Source organism: Enoplosus armatus, chromosome 13 (assembly GCF_043641665.1).
Source record: "Enoplosus armatus isolate fEnoArm2 chromosome 13, fEnoArm2.hap1, whole genome shotgun sequence".
NCBI lineage: Eukaryota > Metazoa > Chordata > Actinopteri > Centrarchiformes > Enoplosidae > Enoplosus > Enoplosus armatus.
In genome coordinates, this window is record NC_092192.1 from 19,251,480 (window position 1) to 19,274,025 (window position 22,546).

The following is a 22,546-nucleotide window of genomic DNA, read 5'->3' on the forward strand; positions in this document are numbered from 1 at the left end:
GAAAATGGTTGGCAGTTAATGTTATGATTGGTAGTAAACTGGCAGGACATGCAAGCCCCAGTAGTCATTTTAACAAACTGTCTGGTAGAATCATTTAAATGTTCGCATCATTTGTTAGCAAGTCATCTTTAAGATCTTCCTTATACAGTATTGCCTTGTCAGGCTTACATCAGGTTCTTTTTCATCTCAACTCAGAATGAGATTAACAGCCACACTGTTTTGTCTTTGTCCTGTTTCTGGGAAAGCCTACATATAAGACAAGTCTCATATGGATTCACTTGCGCACTTCAAATTTTTTTTATTTAGAGACGTCAAACTGACATAACTTGCTAGTTTTCGCAGCAACAACTATGGGCCCTGTGAGTATCTACCATTGAATGACAAGTGTACAGTAGGTAGCTTACTAGTACGTTCATGATTCCAGTCATATGCAAGCCTATTACACTAGTTGTGTGCTGTTACTCTAAAGAGATGGGTGAGGAGTTTGGATGTTGAGTCAAAGGTTTGAAATATTTGGTTGGTAAAAAGGATCACCGTGCTGTGTGATGATTTAATGTCAAAAGAAGGTCAAAAAGATCGATACTGCATTCTCATGAATATTCATTTAGGCCCTGAGGTATAACTGCCATGTTAGTTGCATCACCAATGCCAACAAAAGTGCCTTCTGTTTGATCACTAGGCCTTGAGCCAAAGACGAGCAACAGTAATAGCCTTGTAAAATGAAAGAATGGTAACTGTAACGGGCACTAATGCTTGCCTTCCTTAAAATGTAATTGATAAATTGGTAATTCCCAAAGATTTGATATCCAGTATCGGTGCAAAAACCCTTTCAGAAATTGCCAGACAAAATGCCCTGTCAAATCAATGGCCATTCCTTTTTCCCTTCCTGAGCTCCACTATATGATTATCATCTTTATTTTGTCTAGCTAGGACATGTTTGTTAGCTAAGAATACACTCTGTTTAAACTACATGATTGTAATGTTCCTTTTTCATCATTAATTATGCCCTTTAGCTGTATAGACTGTTAACATTCTGGGTTATTTTACTTTTAAAAAAAAGTCGAGGGGTTGGAGGGCTAGGAATCCATGTGTCAGCATAAAATGTTTATTAAATTTCTTTGTGGAGGAAAACTTACTGGGTTTGCTTCTGTATTGCCAAATATGTTTTAAAATGCTGTATTTTCTTACATGGAAAAGTGTTACATGAATGGTAGGAGGGTGCAAAAAAAAGAATCTGTTTAAATCCAGCTTACTTTAAGGGAAAACTGTGGAAAAGGTTGACGAGAACATTTTTAATTGTGTCATTGTCATGTGGAAATGATCTACCATTAAAACATTCCCTCTGAAACGACCTGTCACGAAAAGTTCTTTGAATGATAAACACATAGTAAGAGTGACTAAACTAAAGGGGGATCACTGCTTAATTTAATACGATTTTGTTACTATGACATTAACGGATAGGTTTCAAGTCTGTCTTAACAGACTACAAACAATAGTCAGGTGTCCAGATGAATATTGAAACAGGTTTTGTTTGCTGTAATCATTCCTCCTCCTGTTCATACTGGCCCGTTAAGAGGCCCCCTCCTAATGTGCTTCTAGAGGAAGTGATGGGGGGCAAAATCCTAAGTCCTCCTCCTGTTTGTAAAAATTAATTCCAAAGTTGATCTAAAGTTCATCAGGCTTCAGCACTGTGAGTTACACAAATCAAGTGAGTATCTTATCGAAGTGTTTTTAGCACTAAATGTCCTCTTTGTGTTAGCATTTAGCTAAAGTCATTTTCCTAAATCAGGCAATGGTTGGATTTTAGTACTTTGATTATCAATCTTTATGTTTAAGTTCTTATTTTAACATTTAACATGTTCTCATCATGGTTTTCTGAAAGCTGATAGATTTAATACATGTTCAGATTCAGTAACTGAAATCAATACTGGATGCAGATGCAGGGAAATGCTATCGAACGCCGAGCTTATACGACAGGATATTAAAAAGCAGTATGTGAACGTATACAGTATCTCTCCAGTTGCTGAGCGAGCCATGTGTCTAAACCTTAAGGGCTGAATGTGGATCAGTCACGTCTGGCTGATACTCCGTTCCTTTAGGCCAGTATCAGTGCTGATACAGATTCAGTTTATTGGAAGTTAAGTTGTTGAAAGAGAATTGTGTTTAATGACACACTAATCTTTAGTTGTGCAACTATTAATGTTTAAACAGCAATTACAGCTGGACCAGATCCAAGGAAGCATTATGAATACTTGGGGAAAAAAGGACCTCAAAAGGCAGTTTTTATTGCTTTTCATATATGTTTGGTTGTGAGATAGATTTTATAAAATGTCTACGTCTTGTGCATGCTTGAAAGAAATCTAAAGCAGAGTGTAAATATTCAGTATTTGTTCAGCTGTAACACAAAGGTCAGTCATGTGATGAGGGTACGAGCAGCGTCACCGACAGTCTGATTGTCATGCCACCATCAACATTCAACACATCACTTAACCCTTTAGGTGTGTGTTGGGTAAAAAGAAATACAGTTTACATATAGAGTACATGTTTTGTCTTTAATATTTTATTTTAATAAGTTTTTTCCCATCCTGATTTTCATATATAAAACACGTTAGAAGCAGCATTGTGATTCACATTAACATTACATGTATTTGTATCCTTGAAAATAGCTAAAATACAGTCAGATTGGTTGCACAATGCAAAGAAATGACAGATGCCTCCAACACAGTTGTTACATCAAACTGCTAAAACATTCATTTTAGAAACTCTGTCCTCAAACACATAATACATACATCACATCACAAAATAAGAGGGCATGGTGTGGTAACTCCCTTCTATTTGTGTCTTTGTAATGTGACGTGCTTTCTCTGCCAGGTGTACTCATATCATATGTGGAGGAAAGGTCAGAGCTAATCACTGATGAAGAAGATATTGATTGGTTTTCGACCTTTTTATGACATTAATGGAAAGCACCACCTCACAAATCTGTCAGAATATCTTGTCACAGCTGAGTTAATTGTTACACTCAGGTGTATCTGAAAGAAAACCATATCACAATTATAATTAAATGTGAATGTGCACCCTTGTTGAGGCACTAGAGGCTAATTTTTTTACAAAAATGTTATGTTCTGAAAATGTTCCAGATTGCTGGAAAACCCCAGATTACAGCGTCAGTGGTTTGGTTGACATTGCAGACCACAGGAATAGCACAGCTAAATTGTGTTTCATGGTGGTTTGACCTTTTGTTCACAAAGAAGTTCAAGAAACCGACTTTTACCAGCATTTTTCCTGTCCTGGACTAGGTTCATGTGCCAAGTGGAGGGTGTCAGAATGAGCAGGGGTACTTGGTCCAAGGAGGTAGTCTGCCCGTTTCATTTGCCAGTCTCCAGTACCGCTCCTTCAGGATGAATGCTGCTGCTTTAGGTTGCCTCTGCCTGCTGAAAATGCCCTTCTTGTTCCCCACCACACGGGTGATCCCTGCAGACACAAGAGGCATCAACAAGAACCTCGTCATGCACAGAGCGCAAAAACAGAAGCCTTTAGTCAGTTCAATATGCAGACTGATTTTTTTAAATTTTTGAGTAAACTGCTTTGTAAATGCCAACAGCAAGAACGCTACATCTATAGATAAAGGTATAAGTAGTTAGAAGTGGGCAAAAATAGCTCTGTCATCTGATGTTCTGATTAGTCAGTCCAAGGGACAAGGGGGCCGAGAAAGAAATCAGTGCCACGGCCACACCTCCTGTAGGCCATTTCTACACCATTTGTACAGACAGGGCTGTTTCTGGACATTCTGCTGCCCTTGGCGAGACGTCCACTGGCACCTCTGGGGTATTGATCTTTTCATTGTAATAAATAAGGTTTTATTTTTATTATTTTAAATGTAACTTTTTTTCAACTTCACTCAACTTCTGGTCCGTTTCATCTTGCCAACATCGTCTGTCAATTAGTAATTTTACTGTACATGCACAATAGTCCGTTATGACTTATCCTGGTTTAGTCATGTTCGGAAAATGTTATGTAACATAAGAAACTAGAAAAAACATTTTCACAATCTCCTCCTCCTCCACATTTGAGAAGCTAGAACCAGTGAATTTTGTCATTTTTCATTAATTGATTATCAGAATGGATTAATTTTCTGTCCATCTAACTAACTGTTGCACCTGTACTCGCTGTACCTTACTTTACTTTAATTTCAGGGTGTAGATGATCGTTTGTTAAACATACTGACTATTACATGACTAGACTTGATGGTGCACCTGAGCACATGATCTATTATGAATCTTCCTGGTGGAGGTGAGGTGTTGACAGCGAGCATCAGCCCTAAAAGAGTGTCCTTCTGCCTGTAGTCTCAGTGTTTTGTGCGCATTAAATGTCAGTGTGACTTTTTTCATCTTCTCGCTTGCCTCTGCCTAAAAACGTCCCTGTCTATAGCAATAACAGAACCCTCAATGTACTGTAGTCATGTAGGGAAATAAATATAAATAGCACACAGCATACTGGTGTATAAACTGGGAGAGGTGACAGCAGTTCTGGTTCTGCAGGTTCTTATGATCTGCAGCTGCAGTACCTTGGGCAGTCATGAAGTCGGCAAAGTTCCAGATGAGTTCACCAATGACATACTGACTCCTTTTCTGGTCAAACACACTGTGGTAGCTCTGCAGGACCACCTTCTGGTACTCCTCAGTAAACATCACAAGTGGATCCTGGAGAGTGAAAAGACAGCTTCTTACCCCGGGCATTAACATTAAATACATTAAATGTGCTGCAATCAGAATCTCTTAAGACACGTGTGGAGAAACAGGTTTCGCAAAATCGGAAATTCATTGCTGGTGCACTACAGTCGGGTAATCTGATGCGTGTGTATGTGAATCCTCACATTGTGAAGTCCTGGCACGGCATCTGCTCCATATTCGCTCTGGATGATGGGCTTCTGGTACTTTCCATACCAGTTCTCAAACTGAGTGTTGAGCTGGATGGGGATGACCTCTATGTGGCCTGGATCATGGTACCAGGAGAAGTAACTGTTCACGCAGATTACATCCACATAGGGAGCCTTGGGACCAGAGAAAAGACAGAATGTGACTTGAAGAGATACACGTCCATGACTTTCCTTCTGTTTGATCAGTTTTTTTTTTTCAAACATAAATAACAAATAAAGGCTGTGATAACAACCTCTTTTTGTACATTGATTTATTCATTCATAATCAAGCAAGGCTCTTTCTAGTAATTATCTGTTATGAGGCAAAATATGAACCATTATTCCCATAACACGAAAATGAATGTTGTAGCCACGTTTACCATCTTTTCCAATATTGAAAATTAAATTCAGAGGTACTGTATTCACCCAGGCTACAGCTGGCTGCAAACTAACCAGTGCCTTCAAGCAACTACCTACACCCTGGAAGAGATTCCTCACAGCACAGGAATGTGAACAATTCTGAGGTCAACAACTCAACAACAACAACGGGCCAACACGAGCTTCAGAATTCAAACAGATGACCCTCTGAAGCTCAGCAGGATACCTTCACTTAACTTAACTCATTCTGCCAAAGTCTGAACAGTTTCCGTCATTTCACATATTATATTTCTGTCTGAGTTGTTTAGTCTGTGCCCTTCTCACTGGTTTGACATGGGTGGAGCTGATGACAGTTATGGGGTTGTTTGTTTGTGTTGCCAGCAATCTGTCAATCAAATCTTACTGTTATTGCATTTTTTCCCCAGAGGTTAACTTTGATTGTTGCTTATTTAGTCATGAATATTTAATGTTACAGAAAATACTTTTCAATTGCAATTTTTCAAGGGCTTTAAAATGTTTTTGTTGTTGTCCCTTGATGCACAATTCAGGCCATGTCAGCAGGATCAAAAATGATAATATCAAGCATATGTTGCATTTGATATTTGATCTAAACAAATTAAAAGTTTCAGTATCTGACCTTAAAATGGGAGTTGTTAGTATCTCACAAGTTCTGCTTGTAGGCAGCAAACCTTTTTTCTTTTTTTTAGTTTAGTTAAATGAGTTTTGAGGAGTAACAGCAGACTGAAAGGCAGTGTTCTGTTTCTCTCCCTTGGTTGGAAGTTTCTGGTGTTTTTCACCTCTGAAAACTGATGGGTGCGGTTGGGTGTGGCCAGAAGTGTGCTCTGTTGCACATGTAATCCCACAAACACTCTGGAGTACACATTACATCACTGCAGCGAGGTGAGAAGTTAGCAAAAGCAAGATTTTCAGTTGGTGCTAAATTGCTCTTCAAGCTACAACAAAAACTTTTAACATTGCAAAAGAAAAAAAAAAAAAAAAGAAATCAGGTATTGACATCACTTGCATCAGTACAAAATAATTACAACTAATGCTTCAAATAATAAATATGACAAACAATCAATGTGCTTTTCACTTTGGCATATTGATGACATTGAAGTGAGTACTGTAAAAACTCACCCCTTTGTCCCTGGCATAGTTACTGGCTGTGATATAAGTGACGGGCCGGATAGGGTCCAGAGCTTTGGTATGTTTTATCAATGTCCTGTAAGACAAACAAAAAGCACCCTTGATTACACTGCAAGTTTGTTATGATTACAATGTTAGATAATCACTACTATTTCACAAAACACTTCTGTTGTATACATGTGTAATCTGAAGAAACTGCTTAAGTCTGTTACACTTTGTTCCACACACACACACACACACACACACACACACACACACACACACACACACACACACACACACACACACACACACACACACACACACACACACACACACACACACACACACACACACACACACACACACTTGACTTGATGGGTGGGGTAGTTAGGCAGTCGAGAATTTGTCTGCCCCGTTTGTCTTCCTGAAGCCTCAAGCTACTACTGAGCTCTTGCTGTTCAGGGCAGCTTCATGATCTTACTGCCTGACACACATACAGACAGTTTAAAGCTCTATCTATCTCTATCAAATACAGTTAAGAATGTCAACAACAAGGCACAGATGAGGGACATACAGGTGAAGGAGCAGATAGGTTATCAGTCAGTTTGTGTATGAATGAATATTTGACGCGTGGATCCGTTCAGTACTTCACATCTAAACAAATTGACGGGTACTCACTTGAAATAGTATTCAGCCGGAGGCATCTCTGCAGCCGGCTCATTGGCTACTGACCACATGACCACAGATGGATGGTTCTTGTCCCGACGCACAAGCTCGTCCATGACAGCCAGGTGATGGGTCAGGGAGGCGTTCCCGAAACTGCGGCTACATCGACAAGGCACAAAAAAAAGGGGACATGTTTCAGGTTTACTGTCTCAAAACCAGCCCACGAGACGAAGCTAACACTCCGTCAACATATGCATGCAAGAACAGGGAGGACACACCTGACTTGTAACAGTGTTAGACAGGGACAAGTTTGTTGCTCCAATTTAACAAGGCTATCAAGAGTAGTGGTGATGGACGCCACACGTCTGTCAAGTCTGTCCTCCGTCTCTGTCCTGTTTCTGAGTGGTCAACAGGGTGAACAGGTCACTGTTCACCCTGTTGACCACTCTGAACCGTCAAACACACCCAAAGGTCACGAAGACGTGAGCTGTGACGCTTACATGTCTTTGATGCCCACCCCCGGGCACTCGTCTATCACCACGATGCCATGGCGGTCACACATCTGTAGGATCTCCTCAGCATAGGGGTAGTGGCTGGTGCGGAACGAGTTGGCCCCCAACCACTTCAATAAGTTAAAGTCCTTGACAATCAGGGGCCAGTCCAAGCCTTTACCTCGAATCTACAACAAGGTAAACAGAGGTAGGGAGGACTGGATTATTGAACTGGATCCACTTTTTCTACCAAATTTCCTGTTTGTTGTCAGAAATGTCTCATGAGACTGAGACAGATATGCTGCTTCAAAGGGTCTTTTGATAATGCTTTTGCTTCCCTCTAGTGGTACTCACATCAGCGTCCTCGTGTTTATTGACTCCATGGAAATAGAAGGGCTTGTTGTTGATGAGGAACTGGGTGCTGGTAACGTTGACTGTGCGGATGCCAAATGGTAGAGTATACACATCCTCATTGGCTGCCACTAAGCGAACCTAGATGTTAAAGTGCAGAAGTCAGGAAAAAAAAAATGTCTCGCATCTCTTTCAGAAGACACTGTAAATGGAAGACATTGTGCTGAATACCCACTACTGCTTTATCATATCACACATCTACATCCAAATTCAGTCTCTCCACTTAACAGGAAATTACTCGTAGGGGCGGCTCTAGATGCACCTCATCTTCTCCATTACTATCTGGCAAACCAATTACAGTACCTTGTTAAATGGATCCACTCTAACCCGGCTCATAAGTCTTGGATTACATTAGAACAAGCAGGAAGCAACAACATTAAAATGTCTCCCTTTATTGATTCAAAAATCCCCTCGTTTCCTCAACTCTGACAGCCTGGTGGAAAACCTTTAAAACTAGCAAATCACAAACGACTCCTTGCATTTACGCCTCCCTCTGGCACAACCCTGACTTTCAGCTCAACAGATCTCCCCTTCACTTCAACACGTGGGAACTAAAAGGAATCCCACATCTCCAACACCCATTTCATGACATGTACGTGAACATGTTGTCTCACCTCCAGAGAGTAAAGATAACCTGGATTCTCGTGCATCAGATACGGCCACCACAGCTTGACGTCAACTACTTTGAGCACTCCAGATGGCTCGCTGGAGGAGGCCAAACAGTGGCCATCTTTGTCTATCAAAGTGACCGTCAGGGTGGCTGTGGCATCACCTTGGACTGATACCTTGTATTTGACTAGACCTGAAACACAGGGGAAACAACACTGTGAACAGCGTAACATAAAAAAGACATGAACAATCAGAAACCCGTCTCTTCGCTCAATAAAGCTACATGTGATTTTTGTAAACTGCCAGTTTAATCTCTTCCAAATGCTTTGGTGCAAATGATTATTTGAAAATGTGTAAATGAGTGGTATCACTGTATTCATTTACCAATGTTATCCACAAAGTCAGTCACAACAGTGATGTCATCCACATAAGCCTTAGGAGTGGTATACAGCAAGACAGGACGATGTATACCAGCATAGTTGAAGAAATCAAAGTAGATGTTTTGCACAAAAAAGCCTTCAGGATACCTGTTGAGCAATTACATGTCTTCATTATCTCACTGACTCACATTTTAAACTCACCCAAACACTACAGCAAACTAGAAAAGGCTACATTCTCTGAATGAAAAAAAATCTGTTAAAAACACTGGAAATCGCAAGTGGAGCTTTCCAAATGTATTTGTATGGCAGCAAGAGTTGAAATGAAAGCACCTAAAAGTAGTTGAAGAGTCAGTTGAGGTGTAAGTAACCAAGATGAGGTGAAATATCACTTCAGTTAAGGTGTAAGTGGTGAAAGCAGTTGAAGGGATGTCACCATTCTAACACGGCACAATGCACACTAACGTTAAAATCTGTAAAAACAAGATATTAACTTTATTACTTTCTCAAAAACTGAAAGGGAAAGTTTTGTGATTTGTTTAACGTTTGAATTAGCTTGAAAAACTTGTAGGTTTGAAAAATCTGCCCTTTAATTCCCATTATAAAAGAAGTTATAAATGATTTTAAACATGTGAATCGGAGCAAATCAAAGCGTTGCTTCAGAGAAGTGAGCAAACAAATGAATTTAAGCTTTCGTATTCATTAAAAAACTAAAACAATGAGGTTACTTGGTGCGGTCATCCATGTACTGGACGATTCCTGGAGGAAGACTCTCCAGAGTCAGCGTGTTGTTGACAGCGATGGTGATCCTGCACGGCATAGTTGGGTCCTTGCGGATTAAACTGCCTATCTCAGCCTCAAAAGGAAGATGGCCGCCCTTATGCTCCGTCACTTTCACCCCGTTCACCCACTGCAAGACAATGATTCCAAATGAGCTTGATCGCATTATTACAAGATGTGGGTTTCAAGGGGTGAGTGTCATATATCCAAAATGCAATAAGTCATGCAGGTGACTTATTTTTGTATTTGTGACACTCACCACTACTGAATAATAGTGAGCACTTCCCACTCTCAGAACCACTCTCGTTCCTTCATCAGCGACCCAGCGGGCGGGCACCACCACCTCTCGCTCATACCACACCCAGCCAATGAAATCCCTCAGTGTGGGGTCCTGGGTGATGTCATTGTAGCTGGCAGGAACTGGCATGTCAATCACTGGGCCAGTCTAGGGAAAATAAGACAACAAAATAGACAATATTTACTTATATAAGTAATAATAAACACCAACAATAACAACATGATAACAGGGAGTTACAAATGACTGTATTTGTCTTCATTTTATTATGGTTGTTTTTTTTGGGATATACTGGATACTTTTACGTCTTTAAAATTACACAATCTGAGAAGGAGAAAGAGTAGACTTTGCTTTGGGAACACTCTCCAGTGGTATTATAATTATGTTTCAATAAGCTATGTGAACTTGAGAGTGTTAAACTTACATTACGTTGGTCATATGATGATAAATAATCATCTTAATTCACAGTCTTCATCTTCTGTGGCGTGATGCTCGGCTGTAAGTTTCTGCAGACCTGTTGTATGCTATGTATTGGCTGGATGATTATTCAGGGTTCTGATTTACAGTATCAGTCTGAAATGTACCCTTTTGCAGATCACTGCCAGTGACTATGATTAGAGTCGATAGATAGATATAGGTGAGGGGCCTTTTCAAAAACTTTTCTAACTTTCAAACAAGTGACCTGCTTCATTTTGTCAGAGTTGCTGTTAAATCAAGTCTTTGTTTTTATTTATACTGTACTGTCCACTGTTAGCTACTGTCCTGCTCACCTCTGCCAGGCGACTTTTGTACCATGCCCTCTCGAAGCCCTGGTTCCTGTTTGGAGACTTGTCAGCCCTGAAGCCCCACAGCCCGTTCAGCTCCTTCACCTCTCTGGAGGAAGACTCCCGGGGGAAGAGCATGCCGGAGTCCAGCAGACACACCGCGTCAAACACGGCAAACAGGCACAGGGCCCGGAGAACCGCGAGCCCGCCAGGTAACACCATCCTGAGCAAGTCGCGTCAGTGACGACGCGGTTTTGCTGCTGATTCAGTCACATTACTTATTCTGCAGTCACGTGACCGCAGAGCAGCTTTTTATTTGCTGCCTTCGCTTACTGTCGGACATTTCTCGATTAGGCGGTGAACTCAACATGGCTACACGTTATCATTAAAAAGACAAACAAAAAAGTGACATAATGACATAATTATACCCGATCCAATCATTTGTTTATTGTGTGTTTTATTATTCAATATTGTTAATGTTTCTGGAAGTTGTACTTCACAGGAAGCATCTTAAGACGATACATGAAGGCAGCGTTGTGTCTTCCTTTCCCACCGAATTAAAAGCCAGGGACCAAATGTCAGGGTCGTCACAAACAGAATTAATAATCCATAACAAGAGGGAACTAATACTGTGTTCTTAGGCCACATTATTTTTTACATCCCCCTTTTTTTTTTAAGTCATCATACACTGATGCGACAGTGACTAAACGACACAAGATGGCGCCAGACACCCGCACAGGCAGAGCGCAGAAGCATCAGTTCACCGACTGTGTGAAAGTGGGCAATAACCTGCACATCCCCAGATTTCCTTTCAGCACATGGATTAACCTTCTAAGGGACCCTGGGCTAGAAAATGAGCTTTGGGCTCCCTGTGACCCCTTGTTTGTGGAAATTATGGTTAAACACAAATTTATTCAGGAACGTGCACCATATAATAAAGCAGTACCCACTGAGTTGATAATGTGCTTTAGTGGTGTACATTCACAAACAAATTTGCAATGAATGAAATTACCACACACTGTTTATCCAGCCCTGACTGTGGATGCTGAATAAGCTGGGCGGATACTTTGGGATCTGAGGAGATGTGTACCGCAAAACTCCATTCAAAACTATCCACTTCTTCACAAACATAGTGATAGTAATGTTTATATCTGCCAATTTATGAGGCAGTGGTTGATGTCTTGTGTCCACGTCGGGCTCAGTTTTGCGTCAGTTGCAGGTTGTAGTGTAAAATCACAAAGGCTCGAGATGCTCTGGTGGCCTAGGGGTTTAAGGCTCTGACCATGAACTGCAGCGTCCCTTGATTGGGTCTTCCCGCTTGGGGACATTTGTTGCTTGTCATTCCCCATCTGTTTCTCCCCTCATTTTCTGTAATCTCTCAACAGTGAATTTGTTAATAAAGGAGTAAAATTTTAACTGCACTTTTGTCTTCCCAGCATTGTTGTATAGTTTTTATTACTGGTGCTACACAGCAAGTGTATCTGAAGAGAATGGTGCGTAGTGAAGGTCAGGTTAACCCACTTCAAAGGTTCAGAACTGTGTAACCGAATTTCTGCAGATTTTTGAGAACAGGATTATGACACTGAAACATAACAGTTGTATTGTAGATTTTTTATTTTAGTCTGTTTTTTGACATAAGGACAAACCCGTAACAAAAGCGGTAGCAACATTTTCAAGTATTTGTTGTAGCTTTTCAGTTTTGAAGGTTTTCTGGGATGTTAGCCCCATTGCACACGTGAAGTTCTGTTGAGAGCCACTGAATTGAATAAATGTGTTCAAAGTGTTACGTACAGTAAGTCTTCAGTTGTAGTTTTTGACAATGAACTGGATGTGTCAAGTTGATGTTGAACACTTTAGTCTCACTCAGTGGAACCACACATGCTTCAATCCAGTTTTGGTTTGCATGGGACGTTGGCTTATGTCTGATCCAGGTATATTTCCCATCTCTGATTGCCACAGACTGATGTGTACTTTCTTTTCCCACATAACTTCTTAATCCCAGAGGGACTGAAAGGCACAGTACTTTCTCTGTATTTCTTTTTCTTTTTACTTCTGATTTACGTCTGCCATTTTCTTTAACCCTATGACCCCCTGGTTCCCCTCCAAAATGTTTTGTTCTGATTCATTCTAGGGGAGCATGCTTTCTCATTAAATCAAAACATTTCACATTGACCAAGTGACATACCGGAGTTGGAACACTCTACTCCCAAGACACTGAGCTAATCAACTGAATTTAATGTTGGATTTATTTATTTTTTTTGTTAAAGTTATGCTGTCAAAGTATAATTTACTGTGCATCTAAAGCACAAACAAGGCAGGTTTGTAATGTAAAGTGCTTCACAGAGTGACAAACCCATCCAAACAATCCATAACGCTGCCATCTGCCTGAATTAATGAAAGGTTAATGGTGAGTTCAGTGTTAATTTCCTGTGCGAAGTCTGTCCCAAGTCATTTTCCCACCAATTCATTTGGGATCTTTAAATCTATTTTTGGATCTATTCCTGTGGTTCCCACCCCATGTCAGTGATGTCTGGTTCAACATACCTATCCCTGGATTACAGATTCCTGCGGCAAAAATCTAGTTTAAAGTTTCAAGAAGTATTCAAGTTTATAACCACAATCTGATAAAAGTGTTGTCCTTCGCTGTAAAAGGTAAAAAAAACAAAACAAAAAAACTTTAATGATAAAGTAGTAACCATCATGGCTTGCATTTCTTTAAGTGGCAAATCCTGCGCATTTCCAACTGCTATGCGCATTTCTGTATAGCTCTAATGACACCGGTTGGTTCTAAAATGCTTCACAGAGCAACAAATGACTTGACTCTCAGTTGCCACCCACAACCTGTTTGGATCACTCTTGTCGTTCCACCAGGCTTCACAGGAAGCTGCTCTCTTCTGCAGGCTCCTGCTCTCACTTTTGCAGCATGACATTTTTCCACATTGCTTTGACTCCTTCCCACCAACTCAGTCACGTCTTCAGATTTTTGTCGCAGGAGTGAAAGCACATCTCTACATTTCTACCTCAAACCAAACCTCACTGACTTATAGCCCTTTAAGAAAAGAAAAGAATCAAGTGGTGTATTGGATTTTCACCCATGCACGTGTTTGTTTTCCCACATATTTACCATCTTTGCAGCCTCTCTGAGACAGAGACATGCAGCCAAAAAAGCCCTCACAATGCTCAGAGGAGCCGTGGGTTCCGAAAAGAAGTCGCAACCTTGACCGAGAAAAAAAGCTGACAGAGGTCATGGCCACGTCTGACCGCAATGAGGCAAGGACGGCTTAGCTTTTGGCAAACATGTCAACCCATCAGATCACTTTGTTGTCTAAAAATCCTCTCTGTCCTTTACAGCCTGTCAAATTGTCATTGTTGTCACTTGCATTTACATTTAACGAGGCAGCCTGTGATTGTGGGATCAACATGAACGGATGTATATTGCTGGTCGCTTTTGTTACTGTACGTTGCACTGATTAAACAGGTATTATCACAGGATCATGTTTCTACCTTATTTAGAGTGTGGTTAACTAGTTGTGAATCAAATATAAAAACACGCTATAAGAGGAGCTCATCAGTCGTCATCTTTCTGACATTCAGAGTACAAGTTATTTTAGGTTCTGCTGCAGCTAATTACACATGACCTTGTTTCATTCCCCCCATCTCACTCTGTCATTTTATTTTCATAGTTGACCTGCTGTTAAACTTGTTCCTACATTTTGTTATGAATAAGTTTGTTGGTCGGCAAAAAATAAAAAGCAGTCGGCAGTAAAAAACGGTTTTGAAAGGGTGTTCATCCATGCATTATTGATAAGTAAACGAGGGGGAGCGAGAAATATAGGGGGCGAGAAAGAGAGAATAAAGGGGGGCACAAGTCCCCAAAGCCAGAGTTTTTGCTGATCTGCTTTTCACGAGGCCTGCTGCGCCCCTGTTGCCACCACATCAGTGGAGAAAGGCAACACTGACGTGTTCAGTTGTGGGGAGTAGTAACAGCCTCAGATCTGACATGCTCGGATTGATCAGCGAGATAAGTGCAGAGTGCAGCAGTATAAAAGTAGAGCAGTCTGCCCCAAGGTGCAAAATGCAACCAGCACAGTACATTCTGTGTCAGTTACATTGATATGATAGTTTAATGTCCTTATCTCAGTCTGTATTTTGTTCAGACGTAGTTAAAAGTCAGACATGTTATATCCGCTGATAACATCCACAAGTAGATTAGATATCGGCCGTGTTTCTTCATTGATGGCTTGCATTCAGTTTTGAGAATGAACTGTGGTAGAACATAATTACAAATCTTAACAGCGATTTATCTGGTGGAGTATGTAAACAGTCATGATATCCATCTACCAAACAGCAAGTAGTCCAGTCATCTTTTGCTTTTGCAGTCAGGGGCAACTTTTGAAAAAGCTTTTAATTCATGCTACCACACCGTTTTAACTCGTCTTAATCCTGGTTCAACCGTGTAAAGAACTTTGTGACTTTGTTTTGGAAAGTGCTCTATGAATAAAGTTCTGTTATGGTTTAAGGTGGTCTAGCAATTTGTGTTGTCCATTTATTTAAAACATGTCTAATAATAGTAGTCCACTGTTTAACAGATTAACAGAAACAGACTGCTGCTAATGAACTGGTTCCAATGCAGTGCGGATGTACTTGTGTGTTTCCTATAGTGTTCTCTGCATCCTGTCTCTTCTCATTGTCCAGAGTGTCCACTTGGATAAACATGTCTGCTTGGTGGCACATCTGATAAGGACCCTGAATCATGTGGCTCTGCCCCTGAACTCTTCAAACTAGCTTGTCAGTATATTACTCTAAATCCTCTGATTGACAGGATATCCCTCAAATGGATCTGTGGGGATTTCATGGGAGATTTTAAGGAAATAAAATGCTAAATAAAGGGAAGAAGGGATTTTCATTTTGCACTGTGCCTTTATGTCTTACTCGCCAATGTCAGTCAGAGCAGAAGGAAGGAGGGTTTTCTTTAGCCTCTCTGCTAGAACCACAAGTTGTGCCCAGTGAACATGTGTTACAAGGTGAAACCGGTCATTGAGACAGCTTGCTGTGTGCTTTCTTCCTCCACATCGTCTGTCCAGGCAGTAAAGTCCTTAGTTCAACACAAACGGGTTGTGTTGCAACGCCTGAAGTGTTTCCAGCAACCTGTAATTACTGTATCTAGACTGTCCAGTACAATAAACGGCATAATAAAACCTAAAGAGAGAATAAAGTTCTCTTGTCATGTAGTAAAATACTGAGCACATGTATCTATATTAAAATACTGAACACATCTATATTAATAGATTATGAAGTGAGTTGAATGGGTGTGTAAATGTGTTGCTAAAAGAGGGTGCGATGCAGGAAGCAGTTGGAATTCAGTCAGGTGTGATAGGTTCGACGGTCTTTGATGTGACCTTCTAGCAGCTAAAACAAACATTTTAATGGCAGAGATTTGGCAGGAGTCCATAGAAGAGATGAAGTTAGCTTCTTCTTGAAGTTGTTACATTATTCACTGTAGATATAATATTCATAGTGTCATCATGTTTCTGCATAAAGATTAAATTGCTATGTGCTGACTTGACATATTCCAGGTCTTTTATTGTGCATTTTTTTGAAATTATATCATGCACCATTGTCTGCCTCCAGAGATACGAGTGTGGGGCAAAGGGAGGAAGCCCAAATAAGGGTGTAGCTGCATTGAGGGTCCTGGGAGGCTCAGTCAGATAGCAGTAGTGGCAGATTGGCTGTGTGGGCGCATGCATGACAGAGTAGGAAGTCATCCCTTAAATCCTGCTGCGCCTCCCTCTGTGCCAAGGTTTCACACTGCCAAAGCCCCGGCTGTGATCAGGAGCCTGCAGAACCGCCACCACCTCAGCGGAGATCTGCTGCTCTCTCCTCTACGTTTTATTAACGGCTACTTTCCTGCAGTAAAGCTGAGCGTGAGGAGGTTATTCCTGTTTCAGCTGCGTGATTATACTGCTGGGACCACCAAGTGTCTGTCAGAGCTGGCACTTATATTGGAACCCAGGATTTTTATCCTGCAATTGATCTGTTGTGAATGAAAAAATGTAAAAAAAAAAAAAAACCATCTCCTGCACATGACATAACAGCAGACTGGTGCAGGCTGCTCCCAGTGGACACAGTAACACAGATGTATGACACCATAATGGTGTGTGAGGCGTGAGAGCCGCAGCTGCACAGGCACACAGACGTCGATCGATTTTTAATTCCAATTCCCAACCGCCTCCCTTCCCAGGGTGAAGAAGATACACTGCATGATGGCAGCTGACCCCGAGAAACAGGGTTATTTTTAGAGAGAATAGTTATGGATTACAACATTTTCAATATCTCAGCAAAATTCCAGGCAAAACGACATCAGTGTCCTGTTTGTGCACAATCTTGTTTTCACAGCCACCTGTGAAGGTGAGGGACACCACCAGCTAAAGATTAACTGTTTCACCGCGGCACGTTAATGGTCATCACAGGTCAGGTGGCTGGGGCTGTGGAGGGAAACGTAATAGCTGTCATGGGAGCAGGGCAGAGCAGAGGTCAGCGACCTTTCCTGTGCATTTGGACGCCTCATCACTTTTAGTGACAGGAAGCAGGTGTACTACTATTAGCTGCTCATATTTTTGTGCCATACTTGGTTGATTAATTATTATTCAAATGAGTAAATGAGGAATTGTTTGCATTAGAATCAAAGCACTGCGGATATTTTAAAGAACTGCAGCACATGTTACTCTGTTGTCTACATCTGCTCTGTTCTCACATGTGGTACACTTGCTTGAAATGCATTCACTTTGCTCTTCTCTTATGAACAGAGTTACTGGTTTGTTTACATGCACACGGATCGGAGCGGGTGATTTCTCCCCATCTTTGTCCTCTCTGTGCCAGAGTGACAATGGTGCATGAGAGAGGGAGACTGAGCCGGAGGGAGGAGGGAGAGGAGGAGGATGAGAGAGAGGAAGAGTAAAGACAGGGAGCAGGCATTCCTCGTGTCTTCTCTCACTGTTCTCATGTGGAAATTTGAGTGTTGAATAATTCATAGCCGGTGGGAGGTGAATAATGAATATGTGCAAGTGATTAAAGGACGCATGCTGATGAGCTGGAGAGAGCGAGCGAGAGAGAGGAGGGCTTCCCCCGCTGTGAGCTCTCACCTGCTTCAGCAACAGAAAACAGAAAGGGGGAACAAATGAAAATGCTCCAGTAGAGGAGCTAAAATAGCATGCATACATTTACAAAGCGTCACTCTTATCCACGTGCTCTGCTTGATGCATTTGTTTGCTCCGAAGCTCTCTGAATGCCACAAAACTGTGTAAATGGAGTGAAAAGGAGAACCCATGTTTAAATAATCCATCGCTGCAGCATCACGCAGGACTGTGTCTGCATGCTGGGGTTTCCTATGCAGGGAGGGGTGGGAGTGGGAGCCGGTGCATCTGGGGTTTATCTCCCTCTCCCTAACACACTCTCTGTTTTAGCATGTGTGTGTGTGTGCATGTAAATTATTCTCTGTGAAGCTGTGCATGTGTCTACGCTGACACATCTCAGCCCATGCATGTGTGGTTGCTTTTTTGTGGAACGTGGGCCATTGGCTCCAGTGTTAAAAGTAACTCCTCCACATCCACCCACGCAACACCCACTGTTACGCACAACTATTCTAAATATACACCTCACATGTATGTGAAGAAGCAACACGCCCCCGGGCAAGACAAAGGAGCACGCTGTGCTTTTACTTATTAAAGCCGTGTAGGAGGGATGTGCATGAGTGGTGGAGGTTATAACCTGACAGTTTCATTGAAGCTGGGGCAAAACACCAGGGAGCAACTACGCATGGGAAGAGCAGAGGCTGGTGTGTGATGTGTGCTGTTAAGACTTTATTTTCTTGTATGTGAACGTGTGCAGCAGCATGTATTGTGACAAATCGGTGGGTGTGTGGCAATGCAAGTGAAATGATCTGTGCTTATTGAAGGCAACGCTGAGGGTTTCCCTTTTTAATGACACCAAGCAGCCGGGAGTCCGTTCAGCAGGTGCCGCAGGAATAATTCCTCCTGACGACACGCACACAATGAAAGAATATGTGGGTGTTAAGGCTCTCAGACCTGGAATAAAGGTTGTGTGAAAATAGCTGCAGTAAATGAAATGAGCCATAAACAGATTTTAGACTACTTTTAAAAGCAAGTTGTTTTTAAAAGGTGATTAAAAGCTTATAAATTTGTATTTTGATTACTTGTAAGTTATTATTTCTGTGTGGACAAAAAAGCTGCTGTGGAAAATCTTACATCAAGATTTGACTAATGTCTGCCATCTTGAAAGTTTAATTGGCGTGTAGGATCCCTTTAAAACTCTGTTATCTTTAGATCAGCATTAATCAGTTTTATCTGCTTTATGGCCACTCAGGGGCAGAAACCACAACAACGGACCTAGTAATAAACTATGTGAATAGTTTACCTGGCCTGAAACTATGAACCCATACATCTACTGATGGTCTGTCCTATCTATGCTTAAATACCTTTTATGCTTTTGTTTGGTTTGGTTTGGTTTGTTTGTTTGTTTGTTTTTTTCGGTTTATTGTGATCTGTCTGTTTCAGATGTTGATGTCGATGTTGAGGTTTTGTTTTCTTGTTTCTTTCCAGCATTCCTCATATAACACAAGTTATACGTTATATTAACGTACACACCACCCCTGTACCCCCTGCGTTACATTAACGCACCCACCCCCTACTGGACACTTTATTTGGTCACTGCACTGTTTGTTATTTATCTTATCTCATTGTTTTACCTTTATATTTTTACATATTTGTTGTCAGCACCATCAGACCACGGCAAATTCCTTGTAATGTATGTTACTTGACAATAAAGAGTTTCTGATTCTGATTCTTCTCTTTTTGTACATATTGATATCTTGAGATGATATCTTATGTCAATGTCTGATGAATAAAGTGTTAAAAAGAATAAGAAAGAAATCCACAGCAAGCAGGACATCCCACACACACACACACACACACACACACACATTTTGACATGTTATGGCCTTATGAAGTAGCTATGGCTAACGTGTTAGCAAACTGCGACACAAAGCAACATTAGATGTGTCTCTGACCACCTGATGAATGTAAGTCCACTGTTCTCTCTCCTTTCAGCTCTGTTTTGGTTTCCACCAACTCCTGTTCACCAGCTCGTCTCTGCCTTCTCCTGCATGGCGTTTGGTGCTGGGCAGGTCGCGTACAGAGGCTATGAACGGCTGCCTGATGCCGAAAACAAGGTGGATAGGTTTTTTTTCACAGAAGACATTTTGAAATGTCACTGTAGGAAAAGCACAGCTGTAAATAATAAATTGACATGATGGCTGAATTTAGCTGCTTTGGTTTCAGGGTCCTGGTATTGAGCATGCTGGGACACTTGGATAGAATAGAGCAACAATGTTAATGGTATTAGTAACATGCTTTTCCTACTATGAAAATAAAATGTCTGCCGAAAAAAGAAGCCTACATGACAGCAGTGAGACTGAACCCAAACAGTAATGTTTGAGGAGCTCTGTACAGCTGAGGCGAGCTGCAGGTCGGCTGATAATTCTCCGTGGGTTCATTGACTTCTTTAACATTACACACAGTCATTTGACCCTTTGTTCATATGGAAATATTGATAAGTGCAGCTTTAAGGCCATGGCTAAAACCCGCAGTGTGTGGCTTGTTTTCCAGTGTGTGTTCTAAGTGGTGCTGCCTTGACAGAGCAGAGGGCCATGCTTCTGGTGAGGGTCAGTGTTCCCCAGAGTGGAGCAGCCTCCTGGGGTCTTCAGCTGGGAAAATAAATCAATGTTCCCTCTCTCCTCGTCTTGAATCATCAAAGCTGGCTGACACAGCTCTCCAGTCACATTCCTTAACATGACCTGAAGGGGGGAAAAAATACAACTGACAAGTTAGTGATTTCACAAGAAAAGGCTGAATGGATTGTAGTGATATAATACAAGGAAGGATAACGGGCACACGCCTCAGAAAAAGCTCTGTGTCATCATGATTAAATTTCCTCATACTTACCATAGCTGTGCCATTTGTCACACATCTCTATGCTGTTGACATCATTTGTTATTAGAGGAGGGGTAATCTGGAGAAGTTCTGATCAGTGTTTGGCTCTTACACACAATCAAACACTCAGCTTCCTCTTCCTGCTTGTGGGGGGATTGAATGTGAGGCGGGCACTGCGGGAGAGAGTTCACAAAGAGACAGACACGGAGGATGTCTGGGGGACCATTTCTCGTGAAACCACACACACACACACACACACACACACACACACACACACACACACACATTCCTTGGAAACGGTGCATGCCACAGACTTAAGGTCTCAGTATTCAGGGGCCCACGTGACAGCAGGTGTTGACTTGGAGCCACAGCAATCAGCTAAGTGAGCGAGCTCCTCTCTCCGATAAGAGGCCGCATCTCTCAGCACGTTTAGATGCTAAGAATGACCACCTGATAGTGGCGTCTATGACGCAGCTCCTTCAAGGTGACATGGTAAACCCATGTGTATTTTCCTGCAAGAATAAATAGTAATCTGTCAGAAACTTCCATGTATTTGGGTAATAGGTGGAATATAACCACTTGACCAAAAAAAAGAACGAAAGATCAAGAAAAAAAGAATTACCTGGCATATTTCAAAGGAATAGTTAGACATTTTGGGAAATAAGCTTGTGTTGTCACTGTTAGGTTGCCAGGAACTCACAGTGCCCAGCCGCTGTTCACAAAGAAACAGTTACAGTGAATAACTCATTGGTGATGTGGTTCTAGGGGTGGTCGAACCATTTTTGTCCAGACTGAAATATCAATTGTTGGATGGATTGCCATGAAATCTGGTGCAGACATTCATGGTTCCCAGAGGACGAATCCTAATGAGTATTCTTCCAGTGCCACTGTGAGGTTGACATTGTGGTTTTAAGTGAAATGTCTACTATTGGATAGATTGTCATGAAATTTGCTTCACACATGAATGTCTTTAGACAGCTTTAGAGATAGAGTCAGGGTCAGTGGCGTGTGGTCCATTAAGGGCGTTGGGGCGCCGCCCCTCCTGCAATTCCAATTGTGAAATACATATTTTAATGAAAAATCGTTAATGTTATTGTTGTGTGTGTGTGTGTGTGTTTAAGTTGTCACTCTCACATAAATCATACATTATAACAGAAATGTGCGATGACAAATAGAAAAGCGCTGCCTACAGTCTCATCACACTTAACTCCGCCCGACAGCGGTATGTGTGTAATATGTTCGGCTTTCCCTGGTGGCCCCTGATTGGTTGACACGGCACCGGAAAATAACTGGATCTGGAACTGAAGAAATGTTGCCAAATTGGGCGATTTTCCTCCCATTTAGGTGGCTGTAGGATGGTTTCATGTCGGTAAAAATGAGCTTGGGTGGGTTGACAAAATGGTGCCAAGATTTAGTTGCCCGGGGTATCAGGGTAGTTGTTTCCCCCTGATTCCAGTCTTTATGCTACGCTAAGCTAATCACCTTCTGGCTTGAGCTCCATACTAAGCACACAAACATGAGAATGGTATCGATCTTCATATCTAACTCAGTATGAAAATATATTTTTAAAAAGAAAATGCATCCCAAAATGTCAAACAATTTCTTTAAGATAGTTTGCGGATTTCCAAACCAAAAAATGTATGCCTATATTTTAATACAGTAATATAGTTGACCCATTTTTTTGTTGTTGTTGAAATCAATACATTAGCTCTTGGGATAAAA

The 22,546-nt window shown here is 41.4% G+C and overlaps 1 protein-coding gene across 1 annotated transcript; it reads right to left on the minus strand.

Annotated features, from left to right (window-relative positions):
• Positions 1-2,547: 2,547 nt before the first annotated feature.
• gusb (glucuronidase, beta) lies at positions 2,548-11,039 on the minus strand. Its single transcript, XM_070917489.1, has 12 exons — positions 10,824-11,039; positions 10,018-10,203; positions 9,707-9,888; positions 8,986-9,128; positions 8,607-8,794; positions 7,936-8,073; positions 7,591-7,769; positions 7,103-7,249; positions 6,434-6,518; positions 4,877-5,053; positions 4,568-4,703; positions 2,548-3,474 (listed from the first exon to the last, which is right to left on the minus strand). The coding sequence occupies exons 1-12, from the start codon at positions 11,037-11,039 to the stop codon at positions 3,323-3,325; spliced, it is 1,929 nt and encodes a 642-aa protein (XP_070773590.1). The 3' UTR covers positions 2,548-3,322.
• Between the last annotated feature and the right edge of the window lie 11,507 nt (positions 11,040-22,546).

Coding starts and splice junctions, on each gene's coding strand:
- gusb (XM_070917489.1), bottom strand. CDS start 11,039: ATGGTGTTACCTGGCGGGCTCGCGGTTCTCCGGGCCCTGTGCCTGTTT. Junction 9,129..9,706: donor TACATGGATGACCGCACCAA/GTAACCTCATTG, acceptor ATTGCTCAACAG/GTATCCTGAAGGCTTTTTTG. Junction 5,054..6,433: donor ACTATGCCAGGGACAAAGGG/GTGAGTTTTTAC, acceptor TCTGGTCCCAAG/GCTCCCTATGTGGATGTAAT.